The 21,575-nt window shown below is 35.9% G+C and overlaps 1 protein-coding gene across 7 annotated transcripts; it reads left to right on the top strand.

Annotated features, from left to right (window-relative positions):
• The first annotated feature begins 5,840 nt into the window (after positions 1-5,840).
• LOC105143689 (uncharacterized) lies at positions 5,841-12,946 on the top strand. 7 transcript variants are annotated; one of them, XR_015544582.1, is made up of 4 exons: positions 5,841-6,086; positions 6,795-6,868; positions 7,287-7,454; positions 12,356-12,946. XR_015544582.1 is itself a non-coding variant. In XM_087404524.1 (4 exons), exon 4 carries the CDS (start codon positions 8,672-8,674, stop codon positions 9,116-9,118), a length of 447 nt encoding a protein of 148 aa, XP_087260650.1. In that variant the 5' UTR covers positions 5,841-6,086; positions 6,795-6,868; positions 7,287-7,454; positions 7,548-8,671; the 3' UTR covers positions 9,119-9,263. The 7 variants fall into 7 exon arrangements, 3 of the variants coding, with proteins under 3 accessions (XP_087260650.1, XP_087260649.1, XP_087260648.1); XR_015544584.1 differs by having other exon boundaries at positions 5,841-6,868; positions 12,356-12,623; positions 12,735-12,946; XR_845778.2 differs by having other exon boundaries at positions 5,841-6,868; positions 12,356-12,669; positions 12,735-12,946.
• Positions 12,947-21,575: the final 8,629 nt, after the last annotated feature.

The following is a 21,575-nucleotide window of genomic DNA, read 5'->3' as shown; positions in this document are numbered from 1 at the left end:
GGATTTCGCTGCTCGAAAGATGGAAGAAAGGTAGTGGCCAGCGATGGACAATACTTTGAATCATAAATGTATAACTAGTTTTTTACAATAAAGTCTCGAATTTCGGAAAAAAACGGCGGAAGCAAAGTTGTACACCTAATAAATAAATATATTAGGTGTTGGAATTAATTCGTAGCGTTTTACAAGAGATGGCACAAGCAGTACACTATTTCGTTGTTACCTATAGTTCTGTATACATTGTAAACATCTATCATAGGACGTCATTTGCCGTACATAACCTTTCTTGAAATCATAAATAACAATACTGTATAATTCATTGAATATGTCAAAATTTGTGCCAGATAAAGTGTTTTTGCGGGGAGTTTTGCTTCATTACTTTAATATGAACAAAAGTGCAGCTGAAGCTCATCGTATTTTAGTGGATGTGTATAGTGAACATGCTCTGGCTGAGCAAACGTGTAGGAAGTGGTTTGCACGTTTTAAAGCTGGTGATTTCGACTTGGATGACAAGGAGCGACCTGGTCAGCCGAAAAAATTTGAAGATAACGATTTGCAGGCACTGCTCAATGAAAACTCATGTCAAACACTTAAAGAATTATCTACGTCATTGGAAGTTGACTTCTCAACAACAGGAAAACGTCTTAAAAGTTTGGGCATGATCCAGAAGGAAGGACATTGGGTCCCATATGAATTGAAACCAAGGGATATTGAGAGACGTTTTCTCACGTGCGAACTGCTGCTTCAACGGCAGAAAAGAAAAGGTTTTTTGCATCGGATTGTTACCGGTGACGAAAAGTGGATCCATTATGACAATCCAAAGCGCAGAAAGTCATGGGTTAAGCCCGGCGAACCATCAACATCAGTGGCAAAGCCCAATATCCATGGCTCAAAACTCCTGCTCTGTATTTGGTGGGATCAGAAGGGTGTCATATACTACGAACTGCTAAAACCGCATGAAACCGTTACTGGAGATCTCTACCGACGGCAACTGATGCGCTTGAACCGTGCATTGAAGCAAAAACGGTCGGAATACTTCGAAAGACACGATAAAGTCATCTTGCTGCACGACAATGCTCGCCCACACGTTGCAAAACCGGTAAAAACATACCTGGAAACACTTAAATGGGAAGTGCTACCGCACCCGCCGTATTCTCCTGATATTGCACCTAGCGACTACCACTTGTTTCGATCATTAGCTCATAGCTTGTGCGAGCAGAAGTTCACATCTTACGAAGATTGTACAAAATGGTTCGATTCCTGGATTTCATCTAAAGATGAACAGTTCTTCCGACGCGGTATTCATTCACTGCCCGAAAGATGGTCAAAAGTAGTAGAAAGTGATGGGAAGTACTTTCATTAATGTATTTTTTAATGCTCATGTGAAATAAATAACATTCTTTCATTAAAAAAACGCTACGAATTAATTCCAACACCTAATATTATATACATATTCTTGAGGCTTCCATGAGTGTTTTTTATATAAAGATTGTGCGGGTTTCCTCCATATCCAGATCCATTCTTGGAATGCCAACGTTTCGTAAATCTTGCAGTCCACTTTATCAAAGCGAAGAGCCTCATACTGAGCTGTTCTTCCGGGCCGTTCCTTTTATATTGCGCTACTTGTTGGAGTAGTGGGGCGTTGTTCCTTTGATATAGGGAGAATAGGATCCTTTCGTCTGGTTGTGTGTCAGAGACCGTTGTCTTTGCATATTTATTGATTGTTTTGGTTATTTGATTGTTTTTTTTGTCGTATCCGTTTTTCTGTAAGACTAGTTTTAAGTAGTTTGAGTTCTGTCTGATGGCCTAAGGTCAGTTTTCTTAGAGACAAGAACATTAGGAAGGGGAGTTTCCGTTTTCCTCTATGTCTATAGTGAAGTGTATATTTGGATGTTGATTGTTGAAGAAAATAAGGAATTTACGAAATTCGGCTCTGCCGTGTCTCCATATCACGAATGTGTCGTCTACATAATGGAACCAATTTCTGGTTTTTTGAATGTTTTTTTGAGGTATCTCTTTCGTACCTTAGGTTATCAAGTGTACAGAAAACCAATACACACAGATAGATACCTACATGCTAAGTCGCACCAGCACAAAAAGTCTGCGATGAACTGTACATAGAGCTTTTATCATCTCTGACAAAGAACATCTACAGACAGAACTCAACCACTTACTCAAAACTAGCCTTACAGAAAAATGGACACGACAAAAAAGACATAATCAAAACAATCAACATGTAAACAAGACAACGGTCTCTAATACACAACCAGACGAAAGGATCCTATCTATTCTCCCATAGTCAAAGGAACAACAGATCGGATTAGTAGGATATTAAACAAATACAATATCCGAACTATCTTTAAACCACCCAAAAAGATAGGACAAATCTTAAGAAATCCTAAAGATCAAAGACTTCCACTCAGCTCCACAGTATACAAAATACTTTGTTCCTGCGGGCAAGTATATATTGGAGAAACCGGGAGAATGGTCAACCTATGGATAAAAGAACATCAACGTGATGTTAGGCTAAAACACGCCACGCAATCAGCATTATCAGAACATAACTTTGAAACAGAACATCAAATACTGTTTGACAAAGCGATCACAATAGCCAACATTATATCATACCATTTCCAAGAAAGTAAAGAGAAGCTATAGAGATACAAAAATATCCTAACAATCTAAATAGAGATGGCTACAACATAAATAAAATATGGAAAACCATTCTCCCAGTTATTGAAGACTGACCAATCTCCTTTCACACACAATTCTCTTCTTTCCCCCCACCACTCCAAGTAGCGTAATATAAAAGGAACGGCCCGGAGGAACAGTTCAATATCAAACTATTCTTCGTGCTGATGAAGTGGGCTGTAAGATTCATGAAACATTCCAAGAATGGATCTGGACGGAGGAAACCTGCGAAACGCATAATCTTTATATTATATACATTTTACTACTTCATATATTGTAAAATAATAAAATTTTAAGATTAAATAAACTCTTTAGTACATTAATGCAAAAAATATTTTTAATTAAAACCTGTTTTAATTAAACCTGTTTTAATTACTTTGCTAATTTAACAATAACTTCCTTCATACATTAACCAAATGTTGATTAAGTAATTCAATGTTTAATTTAGTTTACATTGTGCTTTCATTGTAAAATATTACTTTTTATCGCGCTACACGTGCTTTCATTTATTTGTTGAGATAAAAGCCACTCTCTTGATATTGAAATAATTTTCACAAACAAAACAATTTTTAAATAGAAATTGATATTGACAAATGCGTTCAAGAAGACATTGTCGCTATTTCTGTTGTTCCATCTGTTGTTTATTAGATATAAGATAAGATTAACATACCGAAAGAGATGAAATAAAATAGTTGATTTCATCATCTAACTTCATATAACGTAATTATAAATACTTTAACTCATAATTCCAATTTTTCTTGCTTTTCAAGAAAGTGTGTAGGTCGATTTGAACTTTTTACTACTCACTGACATAATGAAGATTTAATAAATTTATCTATTTATACTGTGTCTAAATTCTGATATAGTTTTAGTAATTTTATCTATATTCTTTCTAACGTTGACTATATTTTGATTGTTGGTTAAAACTTTTAAAAGTATACGAATAAATTCGATAATTATATAAAAATATGCTCGCCCCAATATGTTTATTAATAACTTTATTTCAGAAAAAAATATGTGACAAAAGGAAAAAAAAAGTAGGATTAGAACCATCATACTGATCTAGTACCTTACGCATACGATCACATGGAATTCTTACAGATTGTGTTTATAAACGCTCATAAAAGTATATAATAACATAGTATATAACTCTCATAAAAAATCGTAAATAATTAATATCTCATAAACTATTGCGTAAACTTTTGAAATCATTTTTGTTATTATATGTTAATAGGAAGGGTATATAATTATTAAAATGTATTAAAACATATATGTTATCTCGAATGCTCTCTGCTCCTTATATTGATACATGCCAAGCGGCCGAAATCGCTGAGAAAGCATTTTCGGTCTTCAATCATTTCTACCAAGCGCGACAAATCGAAAAAGGATTTTTTTTCAAGAGGTTCATACTGTCTCATACTGTCTAGTTCGCTTTCAGCTACTCTTAGCACTCTCGCCGAAGGCGAGAATTGTCAATGCCATAAAGAAAGACAAAAAACTTATTACCTTTCTTTGTTCAGCTCAATGTGAAGAATTTCCCTATGATTAGCAATTAGTTGTAGCAAAATCAGTTGTGCAATTTTGTGACCTAGATTAGGCTCATTTTTCTTTTCGAAGAAACATTATTTCTTTATGAAACTGTTGAAATTTCCTTTTTATATTATATTATTAAGAAGGCTCGTACAAAGTCAAATTTTGCAAATTGATTCTTGAAAATTTTTATTAATAAGATCATGTATACTTCAATTGCACTATAGTACACATCGGATGAGATATCAGAACAAATTTTTATAATGCTTTTTTTAAAAAAAATAGTTCTGCAGGAGTTTTTTTTACAAAAAAATAGCTCCGTATGAGCTTTTAGGAGCCTTTTTTGATTACGAATATCACATTAAAATGATTCATATTATATTGTAGCCATAATTTCAGCATAAAGGTATGCATTTTATAAGTGCACATCTAGGTCAGTTATTGAAGAAATAATATTTCCTTATGAAACCTTTAGTTAGGATTTCTTTGTTATATAGGAAGATTCGTACAGAGTCAGATTTTGCAAATTGATTCTTGAAAATTTTTATTAATAAAATCATGTACACTTCAATTACATTATAGTATATATCGAATGAGATATTAAAACAAATTTTTATTTTTCTTTTTTTACAAAAAAATCACTCTCTTCGAGCCTTTAGGAGTCTTTCCTGATTATGAATATCGCAATTAAAACGCGATCCATCCAGTATTTTTAGTCGTAATTTCGGTATAAAAATATAGATTAGAGGTCTCTACGGGTTTCTCGGCCCTTAAAATATGTATAAAATATAAATGTAATGGAGCGCTAGTGATATATTGGGTCATCTAAAAAGTATTCGCGGTTTTTTGTCACTAGATAGTGTTGATGGTCATATATCTAATGACAAAGTACCGCGGATACTTTTTAGATGACCCAATACATGGTGTGGAAAACTACTGCGGAATAGAGAATGCGTCATAGAAGCAACCAATCAGCGTTATTCTGCGTTATTCCGATGTCACGTCCGTAGCTATCCTAAAAACTTGTCCAGAAAATATTTTCCAAAATTCACAAGTATATTCACCACTGACGAGCCTGAGTAACGCACCCGGACACCGTCAAAGCATCTGACGCCTTTCCCATTCTCGTCACCGGCTATGGCATGAGCTGATGGGGGACTTTTTCGAATGCCCATGGATCAGTAGATATAATCAGTTAGTTATTTTTCGACCGCCGCGCCGGTTCCAAATCTAAATAGGCCCTTTTCAATTTCTATTATAGTAATAAGTTCCGCTTCAAATTCTCATTTTAATTCAGCCTCTATCTGACTCAGTAATTCTAGTAAGATCCATTTCTATTATAAGATCCGAATCTAACTGTTAGTTTAATACAAGTAACTTTAGTCACTTTTGTGTAATCTAACGAACAAATACTTGGTTTATATGAACGTACATGTGCATATTTTTTTTAATAAAATTCTACCCTACTTCATAAATATCAAGCACTAGTTGAACGCGATCGTATTTGCTACTTATTTGTGAAGTGGATGTGTGCTGCAAACCAGCGCTGGATCAATTCGCACAGACAGACCAAGAGGCTGCACCAATCAAATCCGCGAATTTTCACTCCGAGCGCAGCGCAGACCGTAACCATTATCCAGGATCTCTGACGACTAAACTGGAGCTAGATAACATAAGATAAGTGAAATATCACATAAACTCCTTCTCTAAGAAATCAAGTCGCACTTAATCGCACAAAGGATGTGCCCCGTATTTCCTCGCTCGCGCTCATCTATTGACGCTCAAATCTTGGCAGTGAACTCACGCTCTATGTGGTTATTTAGTGCATGCTGCGTATCGTCGTTATTTTTTCAGCACAGGCAAAAACGGTATATAATCAAGTGCCCGGAGTGTTACATTTCTGCGCCGGAAGATGAAAAGAAAGCATTATTTATAAAGAGACAGGGAGTTTTAAGACATTATATCCATTCCTTTCCCGATCATTTCAAATCCTGTAGTGCATGTTTCGTACTAACGGCTACTTTACATACCCTCGCAATTTGTCCAGAGTGTCTTGAGGTACTAGAGAAATTTATCGCGTATCTACCGGACAGAACGGAGGAACAGCCGCGGAACTACGCGAAATCTACTATCATCGGAATATCCAGTGCCCACCTCTAACCAATTACGGAGCTGAACAAATTTAGATAAGCCTCTCCTTCGGTACATAAATCGCCAAAATTTAACCTAACCTAACGTAAAGTCTCGGGTTAGTTCGAAACCGGAGGACCGGCCGAACTCCCCCTCGAGCATAACACCGAATAGCGCTAATTGGTTGTTTCAATGACGTATTCTCCATTCTGCAGTCCTTTTCCACACCATATAATTTCTAAGAATCACGAAATGAGAAGGCCGACCTCGTGATTGGTCAGATTTCGGGTCTCTTTAAACGCCGTCATTTATGGGTACTTTCAATGCGGTTGAGAATCTGTGAATTGGTGTGAGCAACCGTTTCAATACAAAAAGGCGCGAACGCGAAATCGGACTATCAACTGTCAACTATGGTGAAATTATAAACAGTATTTATTGTTACGCAGAGTACGGACATGGAAAGTGTCTTCCAGGAGAAAATTGCAAGAAAGTGTTGTTTCGTCTTTGTTCCTCTAAAGTAGTAAGTCATTAAGTATATTTTTAATATACAATATTACGACTAACTGTTTTTATTGATAAGTATTGGGTCATCTAAAAAGTCACTAGATGGTGTTGATGGTCAACACATCTAGTGACAAAAAACCGCGGATACTTTTTAGATGACCCAATATATTATATAAAATATATATTATACATAACCTGCAAATTTTATTTTTAATTTAAAGAGAATATATATAATAAATTTAAATGCGGAGGCATATTATGTAGTTTAAAAATTTATTAATAATTAAATTATTAACAAATTTTATTTCAAAATTTTGAAAATAAAATCTTAAGATTTTTATTTAAAAATTAATTTTTAGTTAAAATGTAAATTTTGTATTGTTTGCAAATATTGTATAATTTACTCCTGGTTTATACTTTTCATAATCGACAAGTACTATCAACTATCACCATGGGATGATGTGTTGCTTGTGGTATGAAATCAACACAAGGGATCAAGATATCAGTGTTTCCTAGAGATCCAGACAGAAGAATCCAATGGATTGCGGCAGTTCGAGCACTGGGCAAACCAAATTGGAATCTGACAAAAGATTCAGTGTGAGGTATGTTTTATTGTGTTTAAATATATTTTATAAGACATTTTATATATATATATATTAGGTGTAGTAAAAAGAAATCCATTATTTTCCCAATAGATGGCTTTAGTAATCTGTATCACGCGTAGACGAAATTGTGGGGAATTCTTAATATCTCACTAGTGCAGCGAGTATAGAAAGCTTAAGGATTATGTAGGTAGCAAGTTGCCTAACAGCGTAAAAATAATAAAAAAAGAAAAATTATATCAACAGATCGATAAAGGCGTTCATCTTGTACGGCCATATTAATTTGTGCTCGTGAAATAAAGATTATTATTACCAGTTATAAATAAAGTCTCGATCATTATTTTCTATATCACATCACACGACAAGCGTGGGCTTGTCTAGAGAATCTGACTTATCCATTGAGTCACTTATTCCTACATTGGTGACCCCGACGTGATACGAAAGGCCGACGTGATCTGATACGAAAGGCCGTTGTGATACGAAAGGCCATCGTGATATGAAAGGCCAACGAGATCTAAAGACCGATGTGATCGAGAGGAAGAAGCGATTAACCGGTAACTGTCGTTCGAGCAACATCGAGACGAACTTGGTTTTGAACCGAGCAGAAGTGCACATTGCCGATGTCGTAGCCGATAAGGAAGCTCATCGCCGACATCGTAGCCGACAAGGAAGCTCATCGCCGACGCCGTGGCTGACAAGGAGGCCCATCGCCGACGTCGTAAGCAGCAGCAGGCTCATCGCCGATATTGTGACCTGTCGCAAGGCCCCATCGCCGGGGCCGGTGGAAAATTCTCGCCGTTGAAAGCACCGCAGAAACATATCCAACGACAGGCGCACAGCGTTCCGCCGACGTGGGAACCGCACGGGCCAGCCCAGGAACTGGCATTCAGGACGCCATCGTCGTCGCTGCCATTGTGACCTGTGAAGGACGACCTCGCCGCCATTGTGATCTGTGAAGGACGACTTCGCCACATTGTAGTCGGACAAGTTGTGTATGCAGTGCATTAGTTTTAAACGCGCGTAATCCGGCAAAACAGGAAAGTAGATCCTCCGCGCTTTTCTTCACGAGGTCAATTGCACGAACATCAATTAACGATTTCTCCATTATTGACAGATTAGCATTGAGCGATCGAAATTTTTATAGCGCGTGCGTAAGCGATTAATATTTAAGGCCATTAGGAAGTACTGATTGTTCGCGAGCTTCGTCACGTATAGTCATGGCTCCTCCCACCAAGGAATTGCAGGAGCAAGTGATGCAGCTGCAAGCGATGCTTCGGCAGATGCAGGGCAATGTGATCGGCAATGTCGCGCGCATGGATTCATATAGGGTTCCGAAAATTCCGCCATTCTTAATTAAAGATCCGATGATATGGTTCATTCAAGTCGAGGCCACTTTCGAGACCGCTCGAATCACAGAGCAAAAGACTAAAGCGCATCACATGATTATGTCTCTGGACGCAAAAGTCATCGCGTGCTGCAGAGATCTCATCACGGAGCCCGATGTAAACGAACCATATACCAAATTAAAACAGCGTATTATCGAAAATTTTTCAGCGTCAGCAGAAAGTCAACTGCGACAATTAATAAAAGGCCAAGTGCTTACGTCAGGGAAACCGTCGCAGATCCTCAGTCGACTTCGTAACTTGAACTCTGACAAAGGATGAAAGGAATGCCGTAATAAAAACTGTGTTCTTTGAACACTTATCACCGCACATTAGAAGCATTCTTGCGACTACCGAAAACACGGATCTGGACAAATTAGTCGAAATGGCGGATAAAATAGTTGAGACCGTGGGTGATTCTGCGCAGTGTGCCGTCGCATCGTCGTCAGAGTCTAAGCCGTCCGACTTAGAAGCTAGGATCGAAGATCTGGCCGCTGATATTGCTACCTTCGCGTCTGAGGTCAAGCGATACAGCAGATCTCAGACGAGAGACAAGGCAAATAAAAATCGTAAGCGTTCCAAAAGCAGAAACTCTCGTGTCTGCTGGCCGCATCGTACTTTTGGGAAACAAGCGGGAGTCTGTAAGGAAACTGAAAAATTCCCGTGCCCTTGGCCAAAGCCCAAGATTTTAACGGACGAAAAGGCGGGGGAATAGAATCGTCTGCCACCGAGGAGACAGGTATGGCGGGCGTCGATTCTTCTGTCCGTCTCCACATCCGCGATCGAGTCACCGGAGAGTTATTCCTTGTAGATACGGGGGCGGAAATTTCGCTGCTTCCCAGCACTTACGCGAAGAAAAACTCCGATCAATTTCAAACTTTACGCGGCAAACAATACGCATATAGATACATATGGGGAGTCGTTCCGAACGCTACATTTAGGGATACGCCCGATCACATGGAATTTCTGCGTAGCATCAGTTCCGTACCTAATTATTGGGGCCGACCTGATTGCACATTACGGTCTCCTTCCGGACCTCGTAGACTCATCGATTCACAAAATAATGTGTACGTGTCGGGTATTGTCAAATCGGTATCACAGCTTGCCATTAGCACGGTCAAACCCAGTACGAAATTCGTGAATATCTTATCTTTCCGGAGGTCACCGGTTTAGAACAGGTAACTCCGAATTGCAGTAGCGATGTTCGTCATCATATCATTACCACGGGCCCGCCGGTAGCTGAGCGCCCCAGGCGGTTAAGTCCGGAAAAATTAAAAGCGGCAAAGGCTGAATTTCAACGGCTAGTCAAAGCCGGTATTTGCCGTCCGTCCAGTAATCCATGGGCAAGTCCCATTCACATGGTACCGAAAAAAGACGGATCATGGAGAAGCTGCGGTGATTACCGTCATCTTAACGCAATTACCGTGCCGGATAAATTTCCCGTACCGCATTTGCACGATTGCTCCTCCAACCTGCGTGGGAAAGTCATTTTTTCTAAGCTAGATCTGTATCAGGCATACAATCAAATTCCAGTGGCAGATATTCCGGAAAATGGCTGTCGTTACGCCCTTCAGGCTGTTTGAATATAAATTCATGACATTCGGTCTTAGAAACGCGAGTCAAACATTTCAGCGTCAAATCTTTCGTGCTCTAGGCGACCTGAAATTTGTGTTTGCATTTATCGACGACATACTCATAGCGTCGACGTCTCTTGAAGAGCACGAAGCTCACTTACGCATAGTATTACAGCGATTAAAAAAGTTTTATTTACGATTCAATGTAAATAAATGGAGTTCGGCAAGCAAGAATTAGAATTCCTCGGTTTTACGATTAACAGCAAAGGGTGTAAACCAACACTCGATAAGATTCAGGCTATTCGCGAGTTTCCAAGGCCTAACACTATAGTCGAATTGCGTCGTTTTCTTGGGCTTGTCAATTTTTATCGTAAATTACTACATAATGCAGCTATCGTTCACCATTAAATGAGTACCTTCGCGATTCACGCAAAAACATCCAATCAATGGACGCCGGTGGCTGAAGAAGCGTTTAATGAGTGTAAGGAGAGGACCAACGCGACTATACTCTCTTACTCCTCCGACGCAGCCGAGACGCGTCTCGTTTGTGACGCATCAGATTTCGCCATCGGGGCCGCCCTCGAACAACGTTTAGACGACTCATGGAAACCGCTCGCATTCTTTTCGCGCAAATTAAATTCGGCGCAACAGAACTACAGCGCGTACGATCAGGAGCTTACGGTGATCGCCGAGGCAATCAAATATTTTCGTTATTTCCTCGAAGGGCGAAATTTCAAGATTGTGACCGATCACAAGTCTCTCATCTACGCGTTTATGCATGTTCCGAAAAAGCATCACCTCGGCAACAGAGACAACTTTCGTTTATCTCACAGTTCACTACGCGTATCGAATACCTATCGGGCAAAGATAATATTGTGGCGCATTCCCTTTCCCGCATCGAAGCCATTCGTTTACCTGCCGAGATCGAACTTAATGAGCTTGCACAGCAACAAGATCAAGACGAGGAGCTACGGTCTATTCGCGAATCTCCTGATTTTCCGCTTTCTATGAAGCGAATTCAATGGGGGCCGACGCATACTACACTTTACTGCGAAATGACCGGCGAGGCAATCCGTCCCTATGTACCGGCATCTTTACGAGATCGTTTTTCATTTGTTCCATGACGCGGCTCATTCGAGCCCTAAAGTCACTGATCGGGAAATCCATCAACGGTATGTGTGGCCTAACATGCATCGTGATATTACAAAATTGTGTAAGAATTGTCTTGACTTTCAGCAGTCAAAAATAACCCGACACGTTCAATTATATCCTGAAAAATTTGTCATACCCGACGGGCGTTTCGAGCACGTTCACATGGATCTAATAGGTCCCTTGCCTGAGTCGGACGGGTACAGATATTGTGTGATGATGATTGATAGATTTTCGCGTTGGCCAGTAGCAATACTTGTGAAAGACATTGAAGCCATTACAATGGCACGCGCGTTTTACGACAACTGTGTAACAAATTTTGGAGCACCCAAATCGATAACTACTGATCAAGGTAGCCAGTTTGAAGCGCAACTTTTTACGGCACTTCTTCAGCTGATCGGCTGTCAACGAATTCGTACCACGGCGTAACACCGTCCCGCTTCGAACGGTATGATCGAGCGGAATAGTAGCTTTTAAACATAGAAGCTTAAAAGCTACTATTATGTGTCATGCTAATGAAGGTTGGTCACAAGTACTTTCGACCGTATTATTAGGTCTGCGTACTCATGTCCGCCTTGACACCGGCGCATCGCCTGCGGAATTTGTTTATGGAACGACGCTGCGCGTTCCCGGAGAATTTATACTGCCGGACGACTTCACTCCTAGTCCGCAAATTTTCATAGAGAAATTCCGCGAGCATATGCGCAAAGTTAAGCCAATCTCATTAGAGCATAAGCACAAGAAACGCGCATTCGTATTTAAAAATTTATATTCATGTTCTCATGTTTTTCTACAGGTGAGCGGTACCAAGAGAACATTAGAGCGTCCCTACACCGGCCCTCACAAGGTTACAAATCGTGTTTTGGATCGAGTTTTCGATATTGAAGTTAATGGTGCACAGCGCAGTGTATCAGTCGAGAATTTGAAGCCAGCGTATGGCATACGCGATGATTTGTGTAGTGCGATTCTAGAAGCAGGGCAAGCAGGGCAAGCAGGGCAAGCAGGGCAATTCGTCCAGCAACGAGCGACCAACTTTGAGAACGTATGCGCGCCCGAAGAGGAAGGTGACTTTCGCCATATAATTTTAATAAATCTTCACAACGATAAAATGTAATTAACTTTAGTCAGACACTTATAAAATATTTTGTATATATTTTATATATATTTTATTATAGACCTAAGCCGGATTCGTTGTCACTCGGGGGGGAGTATGTGAGGAATTCTTAATACCTCACTAGCGCAGCGAGTGTAGAAAGCTTAAGGATTATGTAGGTAGCAAGTTGCCTAACAGCGTAAAAATAATAAAAAAAAAAAATTATATCAATAGATCGATAAAGGCGTTCATCCTACGGTCACATTAATTTGTGCTCATAAAATAAAGATTATTATTACCAATTATAAATAAAGTCTCGATCATTATTTTTTATATCACATCACACGACAAGCGTAGGCTTGTTTAGAGAATCTGACTTATCCATTGAGTCACTTATTCCAAGACACAGATACAGAACAAGATACAGATTACTAAAGTCATCTATTGGAAAAATAATGGATTTCTTTTTATTACACCTAATATATATATATATATATATATATATTGGGTCATTTAAAACGTATCCGCGGTTTTTTGTCACTAGATGGTATTGATGGTCATATATCGGGCAACACTAATCCGATTGTGTCAAACGAACGCGCATCTGAAAGATGATATTTTAGGTTACATTTTTTGTAAACAAAGTTTGGTGATTCATTAATCGTGTCAAAAGTTATATTGGTTTGAAAATGAGTGAAATATCTGAAGAAATACGCTATGTGATGCTTTTTTACTACAAAAAAGGCAAAAACGCAGCACAAACATGCAGACAAATTTGTGAAGTTTACGGCGCGAATGCTGTAAGTGAACGCAGGACGCAGAAGTGGTTTGTTCGATTTCGTTCTGGAAATTTTGATGTCAAAGATCGACCTCGCTCTGGTCGGCCAGTCACTGAAAAAGTCGATGAAATTTTGCAACTGGTTAAGCAAGACCAGCATGTAAGCTGTCAGGAGATAGCCAATGCACTAAGAATCAATCATATGACAGTTTGGAATCATTTGAAAAAGGCTGGCTACGCAAAGAAACTCGATTTGGGTGCCACATGAATTAACGCAAAGAAATTTGATTGATTGAATTTCCATCAGCGAAACACTACTAAAACGCAACGAAATCGACCCATTTTTGAAGCAAATCATCACAGGCGATGAAAAATGGGTGAAATACAAGAATATTGTTCGTAAAAGATCATGGAATAAACGCGGCGAATCACCACAAACGACTTCAAAGCCTGGATTGATGGCAAATAAGGTGATGCTGTGTGTATGGTGGGATTGGAAGGGAGTCGTCCATCATGAGGTGTTACCACATGGCCTAACGATTAATTCAGAGTTCTACTGTTCACAACTGGATAGATTACAGGAAGCGATTAAGGAAAAACGACCAGAATTGATTAACAGAAAAGGTGTTGTCTTCCATCATGACAACGCCAGACTACACACATCTTTGATGACGCGCCAAAAATTGAGGGAACTTAGTTGGGAAGTTTTGATGCATCCACCGTATAGCCCGGACCTTGCACCATCTGACTACCATTTGTTTCGATCTCTGCAGAACTCTCTGGAAAAACATTGGCCGACAAAAGAGCTGCCGAAAATCACTTGAAAAAGTTTTTCGCCGATAAACCACAAAAGTTCTACACGGATGGAATTATGAAATTACCCGAAAAATGGCAAAAGGATTATAGATAATAATGGCCAATATATACTTGATTAAAATTGATTTTCAATAAAGAAAAATTTCATTCAAAAATTGAACAAAAAACCGCGGATATTTTTTAGATGGCTCAGGTGGCTGTATTCGTAGCCCAGAACCGTCATTGTTATATTACTTTGATATTTGTTAACCAAGTTAAGAAATAATAATTAAAATCGATTTATCTCTATTTATTTATAATTAATATTTAACAAAAGAAAGTCGAACAGAAATGAAATTATATACTGGAAATTATATAATCAAAATTGACATTCGTCAATTTCTATCACGTGACTTATTTTGACGCCGAAAATGAGCGTTGAACGTCTGTATGAAAAGGCACCTTAAGCTCGATGTTTACAATGCTAATTGATCTGAAATCGATCTGAGATCTCGGACAGAGAAAAAATTAACAAATCACATTTGAATAATTTGATCACATGACCATTGTGATTGGTCAATTCTTTCTTTTTTCATTCAAGGTCTCGGACCGATTTTAGCATCGTGGATACAAGGCTATAGACAGAGACGGCGAAGATTTAAAGAAAGACACCGTCCAACTGAGCACACTATGAGAGAGTGGCAAATTATATCACGTAAATGACAGCAACTAGGAAACATCGGGGGGTCACATGATCAGTTTTCTCCATTCTCTTCCATTTCCATGTCTATGAAGCTATGATGAACGCGCTCAGAAAACTTTAAAAAGACTCGGCGTATGTTATTATTCTGTTCGGAATTTTTTGTTGTTCATCGCATAAATGGAATTTTGGCCATATCGATTCTATGTTATCATTATTTAGTAAAATTGACCACTTATGGTTGACAATTAATCATCGATTCGGTTTAATCGAGTTGGTGAAAACGGTCCTTTGTATACAATATATAGATGACCATCATTGATATTTATTTTAATAATCTGATATTACTATTATAAGATGATGAGGATAGTGGTGGGTTTTTTTAATTTACTTTGTAAATGATATGTATCATTTATAAAACTTAAATCGTAAAATCTAAATGATACATATATAGATGACTATCGTTTTGATATCGCTACAAAATGCATGACAAACTTATCTTTTTAAAAAAGATAAGAAAAGGCGCTAAGTATACGTTCTCGAATAAAATCTAAGTGTTCAATCCAATTAATATAGCAGTTTTAATTTTTCTTCCAAGATATTCTTATTAAAGATCTTCTTATTTCAACCTAAGTAATGGCTTTAATTCTCTGTCAAAAATTAATACTCTTCGAAAAAAATTAATCTATTAAATGGAAAATTAAAACCCAAATGCTACAATCTTAGCTAATCAAGTTAAATTCTATTAAATTAAAAAGTAAAATAATGGTACTATCTCTTGTTATTTACTTAACTCTAATAATGTGTATCTATTCGAGATTAGCATCCGTAAAGCCGATTTTACGGAATTAATGTATGTACGGCACGTAGTTTACAAACGTCTAGAAATACTATATTCTTTAAAATTATTCTAGAAGCTTCCAAATGAAATTGACAATCATCTTTCTTTGTTGAAGTCAAAAGTGTAATCAAAACCGCATATTGTACGTACACAAAAACCAATTGTTAAATACGGCAATTACAATTCTGATCGATCACAGCGCTCGTGCGCTCGCGTGACGCGAAACGCGTAATTCGCTAACACCCCAATCATAACCGCTGATTTTACAGACACGCATGGTAATAATGTGCCGTTTGGCCATCGTCGTTAAAAATTGCCAATCGCTGCCCGAATCATGAGGTGATCAAAAATTCATATTTTTGGAGAATCTCATAGGCAATTGAAAGGAGCCTTTATTCAAATCAATAAAAGGCCGAATCGAGCGGTGATCAACGCCTTAGTCGCAGTTAACGCTCCGCAATCTAGATCAATCGCCTCTGAGACGCTCCGCCGAAAGAAGCCCGCGTTCGACTCGTTACAGAAATCCGAAAGAATTGCCTGTAAAAAGGAAACGTAGATTTCCATTCGCGTTTATTTGTGCTGTACTTGAATTCATCATTTTAAAATTTGTTACACATTTTTGTGAAATTATCAATTCTGTGAATTGTTCTAAATAAAATTGTGATTTGTCACGTGAACATTCGCATTGATTGAATTTTCGATCGAAAATGTCTTCTCGCTCAAACTCTCTCTCTCTCTCTCTCTCTCTCTCTCTCTCTCTCTCTCTCTCTCTCTCTCTCTTACTCTTGAACAGTATCATTCGTATAAAAGATTTGATATTAACAAATTGGCACCAAAAATTTTATGTATTATTTGTAAAAAAAATTTGACATCAACAGTTGGCGCCAAGTTAAATTCCATGTAATTTAGAGATATCAAATTAAATAAATAACTTTAATGATATATATCATTCCTATAAAAGATATCAAGAAATGGCCAAGTTAAATCCCATTTCTTTATATCATACCAAATTAAATTAATAATGAATATTAATCTAATGATATGTATCATTTGTATAAAAGATTTGATCAACAACTGTGATACTAGTTAAATTAAATTCTATTATCAAAATAAAAAATAAAACCCAAGTGATACTATCTTTATTATTTACTTAATCCAAATGGTACTATCTTTAATTTTTATACAATGACTTAAGTATACGTAAACTTAAATATACGTATATTTTATTGAAGGATCTTCCTATTCCAATCCAAATGATTTAAATTTCTCTTAAATGAAATTATTATATCACAATTCATTCCAAGATATTTTTTCTTCCAACTAAAATAGTGGTTATTTAATTCTCCTTCAAAATAATATACAAAACATTATCACAAAATTGCGTTACCTTGCTCAATTTAAGTGTACCACAAAAAATTAAAGAGTTAACTGTATAAAATAAAAAAATTTAATTTAAATAGAAAAATTTTTCATGTAAGAACATTTGACACTGCTAAATCTCGATATAATAACATAGTAGTAAAATATGAATGTAATATTTAAAAAAATAAGAATGTAATACATAAAAAATGTAATATTCAGAAAAATAACATATTAATAAAAAAAATTAGAATTATATTAAAAAATATGAATATTTAGAAAAATAAGAAAAATAAGAAGCACTCCCAATGAGAGTTAAAATATCTAGCGTGTGTATATGTATATGCGATTGAATTATAATCGTGTAAATTATGAACGTTGTGAATACTATTAAGTTTAAGTCTTTTCTAAGAAAAATAAATTTAGATTTGTAAGATAAATTTTTTCATTTTATTAACTCTTTAATTTTTTGTGATAACACTTAAATTGAGCAAGATAACGCAATTTTGTGATAATGTTTTGTATATTATTTTGAAGAAGAATTAAATAACTACTACTTTAGTTAAAAGAAAAAATATCTTTGAATGAATTAAGCTATTATAAGACCAATAATTTTAGGAGGACATCTGAAAATTGAAGGAATTTGTAGTTATTTGGATCTTTATGGAACTTGAGGAGATGTAGTCGTATTTGGCAGTATCAAGATCATATTGCAAGACTATATCGTCGACATTCGATTAATCGAGTGCAATTAAGATCAGGAGTAGCCTGTGAACTCAGTGCCACCCGATATAGAGGATGAAGATATCTTTTGAGATCCAGTATCTGCTGATTCATGTAAACTTTCAGACTACAGTGTATTGTAAGATAACAAAGATATGCAGATAAAATATTTGACTATATGAATGAATTATCTTAAACAGCATATTCACTGACAACACAAGAAACAATGTTTGCATTAACAAACATGAGAAAATATATAACTTGTGGATACACTCATTCGAACGGAGCATCCAAACTCATAATTTTCGAAACTACTTCTGGAGTAACAATTTTTAAAAATTTAGAGCGAATAACTAATTTAGATATTTTCACATACATGAATTCAAAAATTTGTATATGTAAAAAGACATACGCACTCAATTTAATCAATTGTATAGAAATATCTTGCAATAACAATATAACTTTAAATTACGAATGATGCAGAATGCTTTAGCTATTGCCTTACGTTCGCCTTTTTGCTTATCATTTTATGAAAACACCCGAATACATGACATTACTAGCCGGAGAAATAATACATATAATAAAATGTATCAGTAGAAATCAAGATAGCTCAAACAATCGAATATTATGAACAATTTCCTGTATTACGTAGTAATCAAACATTTGTTAACTCTTCAAACGCATATATATCTACGTCAAGGAATTCAAATTACTTGCAATATTTTACGCGATGTATCTTTTGAGAAATGCATGTATAAATTTATACCTAGACCAGTCAAAATTTGATAGCTGAAATTAGATAGCGCGCAGCCGGAGTATGTACCATAGTTCGAATTTCAATCGTTAATGGGTGCATTCAGTACAACGATCTCATTGAGCTCAGTGAGCTCTTGCATCTATTGGATATTCCATTATATTTAAAAATAGAGACCAAACAGATACAAGAGTTCACTATAAGGGCCATTTTGATTTATACAACAAATTAATGAAAATCCTTGATATCGGTAAAAATTGACAGCATAAGATGTAAAGTTAAGGAAAAAGGCAAGAACTTATAGGTCGTAGGTTCCAAGAAATTTAGTGTTATATTTAAAAATGCATGGTAAAAGTTTTATCTAAAAAATATTTGAAACAAAAGTAATAAGATTTTAAAAAAGTTATCAGATAATGATATTAATTTAACCTTGGAATGACCTTGGAAAGTGCTTTCAAAGTCAACACAAAAATCTTAAACGGAACTTCCTATTTTTCATAGTATATCTTTATTTATAGCTGACGTTGAGACGTTTCCACAACATTGATTATAAACCTTTTCTTTATAAGAACTTTCCGAGTTATGGCATTTGAAAGTTATAGTACCGTCGGCATTAGCATAGTCACCAAAGTATACCACGTGCAGGTTGCACGGTCGAATTTACATCCCTGTGTGTGTGTGTGTGTGTTATGTGTTTCTATATAAAAATATAAATATGTTTTATAGAATCAAGAAAAAAAGAAAGCAGAAGATTCAAAATCGACGGTATTAGTCGCGGCATAATACTTGCTACTACTTTTGTTTCAAACATTTTTTAGATAAATCAATATCAAGGATTTTCACTAATTTGTATAAATCGAGATGATTCTTTGTGAGCGCTCAGTGAGCGGTCGTACTGAATGTATCCAATAATTCGATAAATAATGGTTCGAGCCAAAATTGGGAAAAGAACTTGTAGTTCATAATTTCATTCTCTTTTACTCTCTGAAATATTAATTAGAAAAATTGTTATCAGTTCGAAATCAATAAATATTAAAAATATTATATATAACCGATAAATTTTTAAATATTTATTGATTTTGAGTAAACAAATTTTCTAATTATACATAACTTATTAAGAAAATAACAATTGCGAAATGTCAAATGAGTCATAATTCTTTTGGAAGGAAGGAATAACTAAAAGTGTGGAAGAATTAAAATTAATGGGCCTTAGTTTTTGAAAAAAAATTATAATTAAAGTTTAGCGTTCAGGTAGCTATTCATAAGTACTAAAATGAATCGCTAAACAGAAAGGGACATAGACAAATTTAATTTTATTTAAGTAAAAAGATACTTTCATGTGTTTTCATTTTTAACACACTAAAACATGAAATATTTCAATGAAACTTGGGATCCTAAGATTTTGAGAGTCGCTCTTCACGATGGCGTCGTCAGAATTTCATTTTGATCATATGGAAAGTAAATATGATGGTTAAAACAAAAAGAAATGAAAAAAATGGTCAACTTTTTTTCTTTAAAGGTTGTTTTCAAATTGATAACAATTTTTCTAATTTTCAGTAAGTACAGCATCGATGGTCAAACCAGTTATACTTTAGGACTCCGGTGAAATTTTTGAAATCCATTATGTGGTGGATTCAAAATGGCGGCCGAATTGATTTTTTATTTTTATACTGTTTGGAACCTCTACCTTCAAATTGTTAGTGTTAGGAATGTGCGAAAATTTGGAATCATTTCAAAGTTCCAACATGGCGGATTCAACATGGCGACCCAACAACTCAATCTTCTATTATTCCAAACTTATAAAACTAAATATTTAAAGAAAGCGTTCTACCAATTGTACTTCCAATTATATTTTTGCAAAAGTTGTTTTGATAAGTGGCACAAATGAAGCAAAATGAAGAATTGAAAACAAAATTACAAATTTTATAAGAAATAACACGTCATCGAACAATTTTTATAGTTTTATAAGTTTGTAGTATTAAAAGAAGATTGAATTTTAAGAGTTGTTGGGTCACCATATTGGTTAGATCATTGGAATGATTCCAAATTTTCGTGCATTTCTAACAATTTGAAGATTGGGGGTTTCAAACGATGTACAAAATGAAAAAAGATACAAAAATTAGCGATTTTCCGAGTTTATAGTCTGCCGAGTTTATAGGATTTACCATTTTGAAAGCGGTGAATGTAAAAGATATAGATCTCAAAATCATAGATCTGAGGTTGTATACATTTATTTTATCAATGCGGCCGTCATTTTGACTCCGCCATGATTTTCGAAATGAAATTCTGACGACGTCATCGTGAAAAGCGACCCTCAAAATTTTAGGATATCAGGTTTCATTGAAATATTTCATGTTTTAATGTGTTAAAAATTATCTTGAAATCAAGCAAAAAATCATGTTTTTTTGCGCGTTTATGGGTTAAGTAAAGAATTTGCTGCCAATACTATGTCTTGAAAACTTCCAAAGTAATTACATTAGATTAAATTGTGACGTGATTATCTTGTGTAATAATTACTAGTGTGTTCTTTATATTTAATGTTTCTTTTTCATTACACTGTTAGAAATATGATCACGAACTTTTTTTATATGTAAATAAAGTTCATGGTTATGAGTAAAATTAAAAGTTGAAAATTAAGTTACAGTAGTTACTTAAATGTAATGAATATGTACATTAAATTTATGAAGTAGTATAATTTTCTTAAAATTTACACTAATTTTTATGTCTCTTTTTATCACTATTTTTATTTCTTTTGTCTAGGATGTCCTACTTCTTTCAATAGAAGAATTTCTGAATAAGTATCCAATTTTATTATTTATTACTACTAATATATTCTCTCTCTCCCCTTTTTCTCTCTCTCTCTTTCTCTCTCTCTCTCTCTCTCTCTCTCTCTCTCTCTCGCTCTCTCTCTCTCTCTCCAATATAAATCTTCTATATTAAAGTTGTGCCAATAGAGTGCCGTGCGTTAAAGAA

Source organism: Acromyrmex echinatior, chromosome 3, assembly GCF_024713525.1.
Source record: "Acromyrmex echinatior isolate Ae372 chromosome 3, ASM2471352v2, whole genome shotgun sequence".
NCBI classification, from domain to species: Eukaryota; Metazoa; Arthropoda; class Insecta; order Hymenoptera; family Formicidae; genus Acromyrmex; species Acromyrmex echinatior.
This window is presented reverse-complemented; position numbering and strand designations above follow the sequence as displayed.

Excerpts from the sequence above, each read along its gene's own strand:
- LOC105143689 (XM_087404524.1), top strand. The coding sequence starts at position 8,672 with ATGGCTCCTCCCACCAAGGAATTGCAGGAGCAAGTGATGCAGCTGCAA.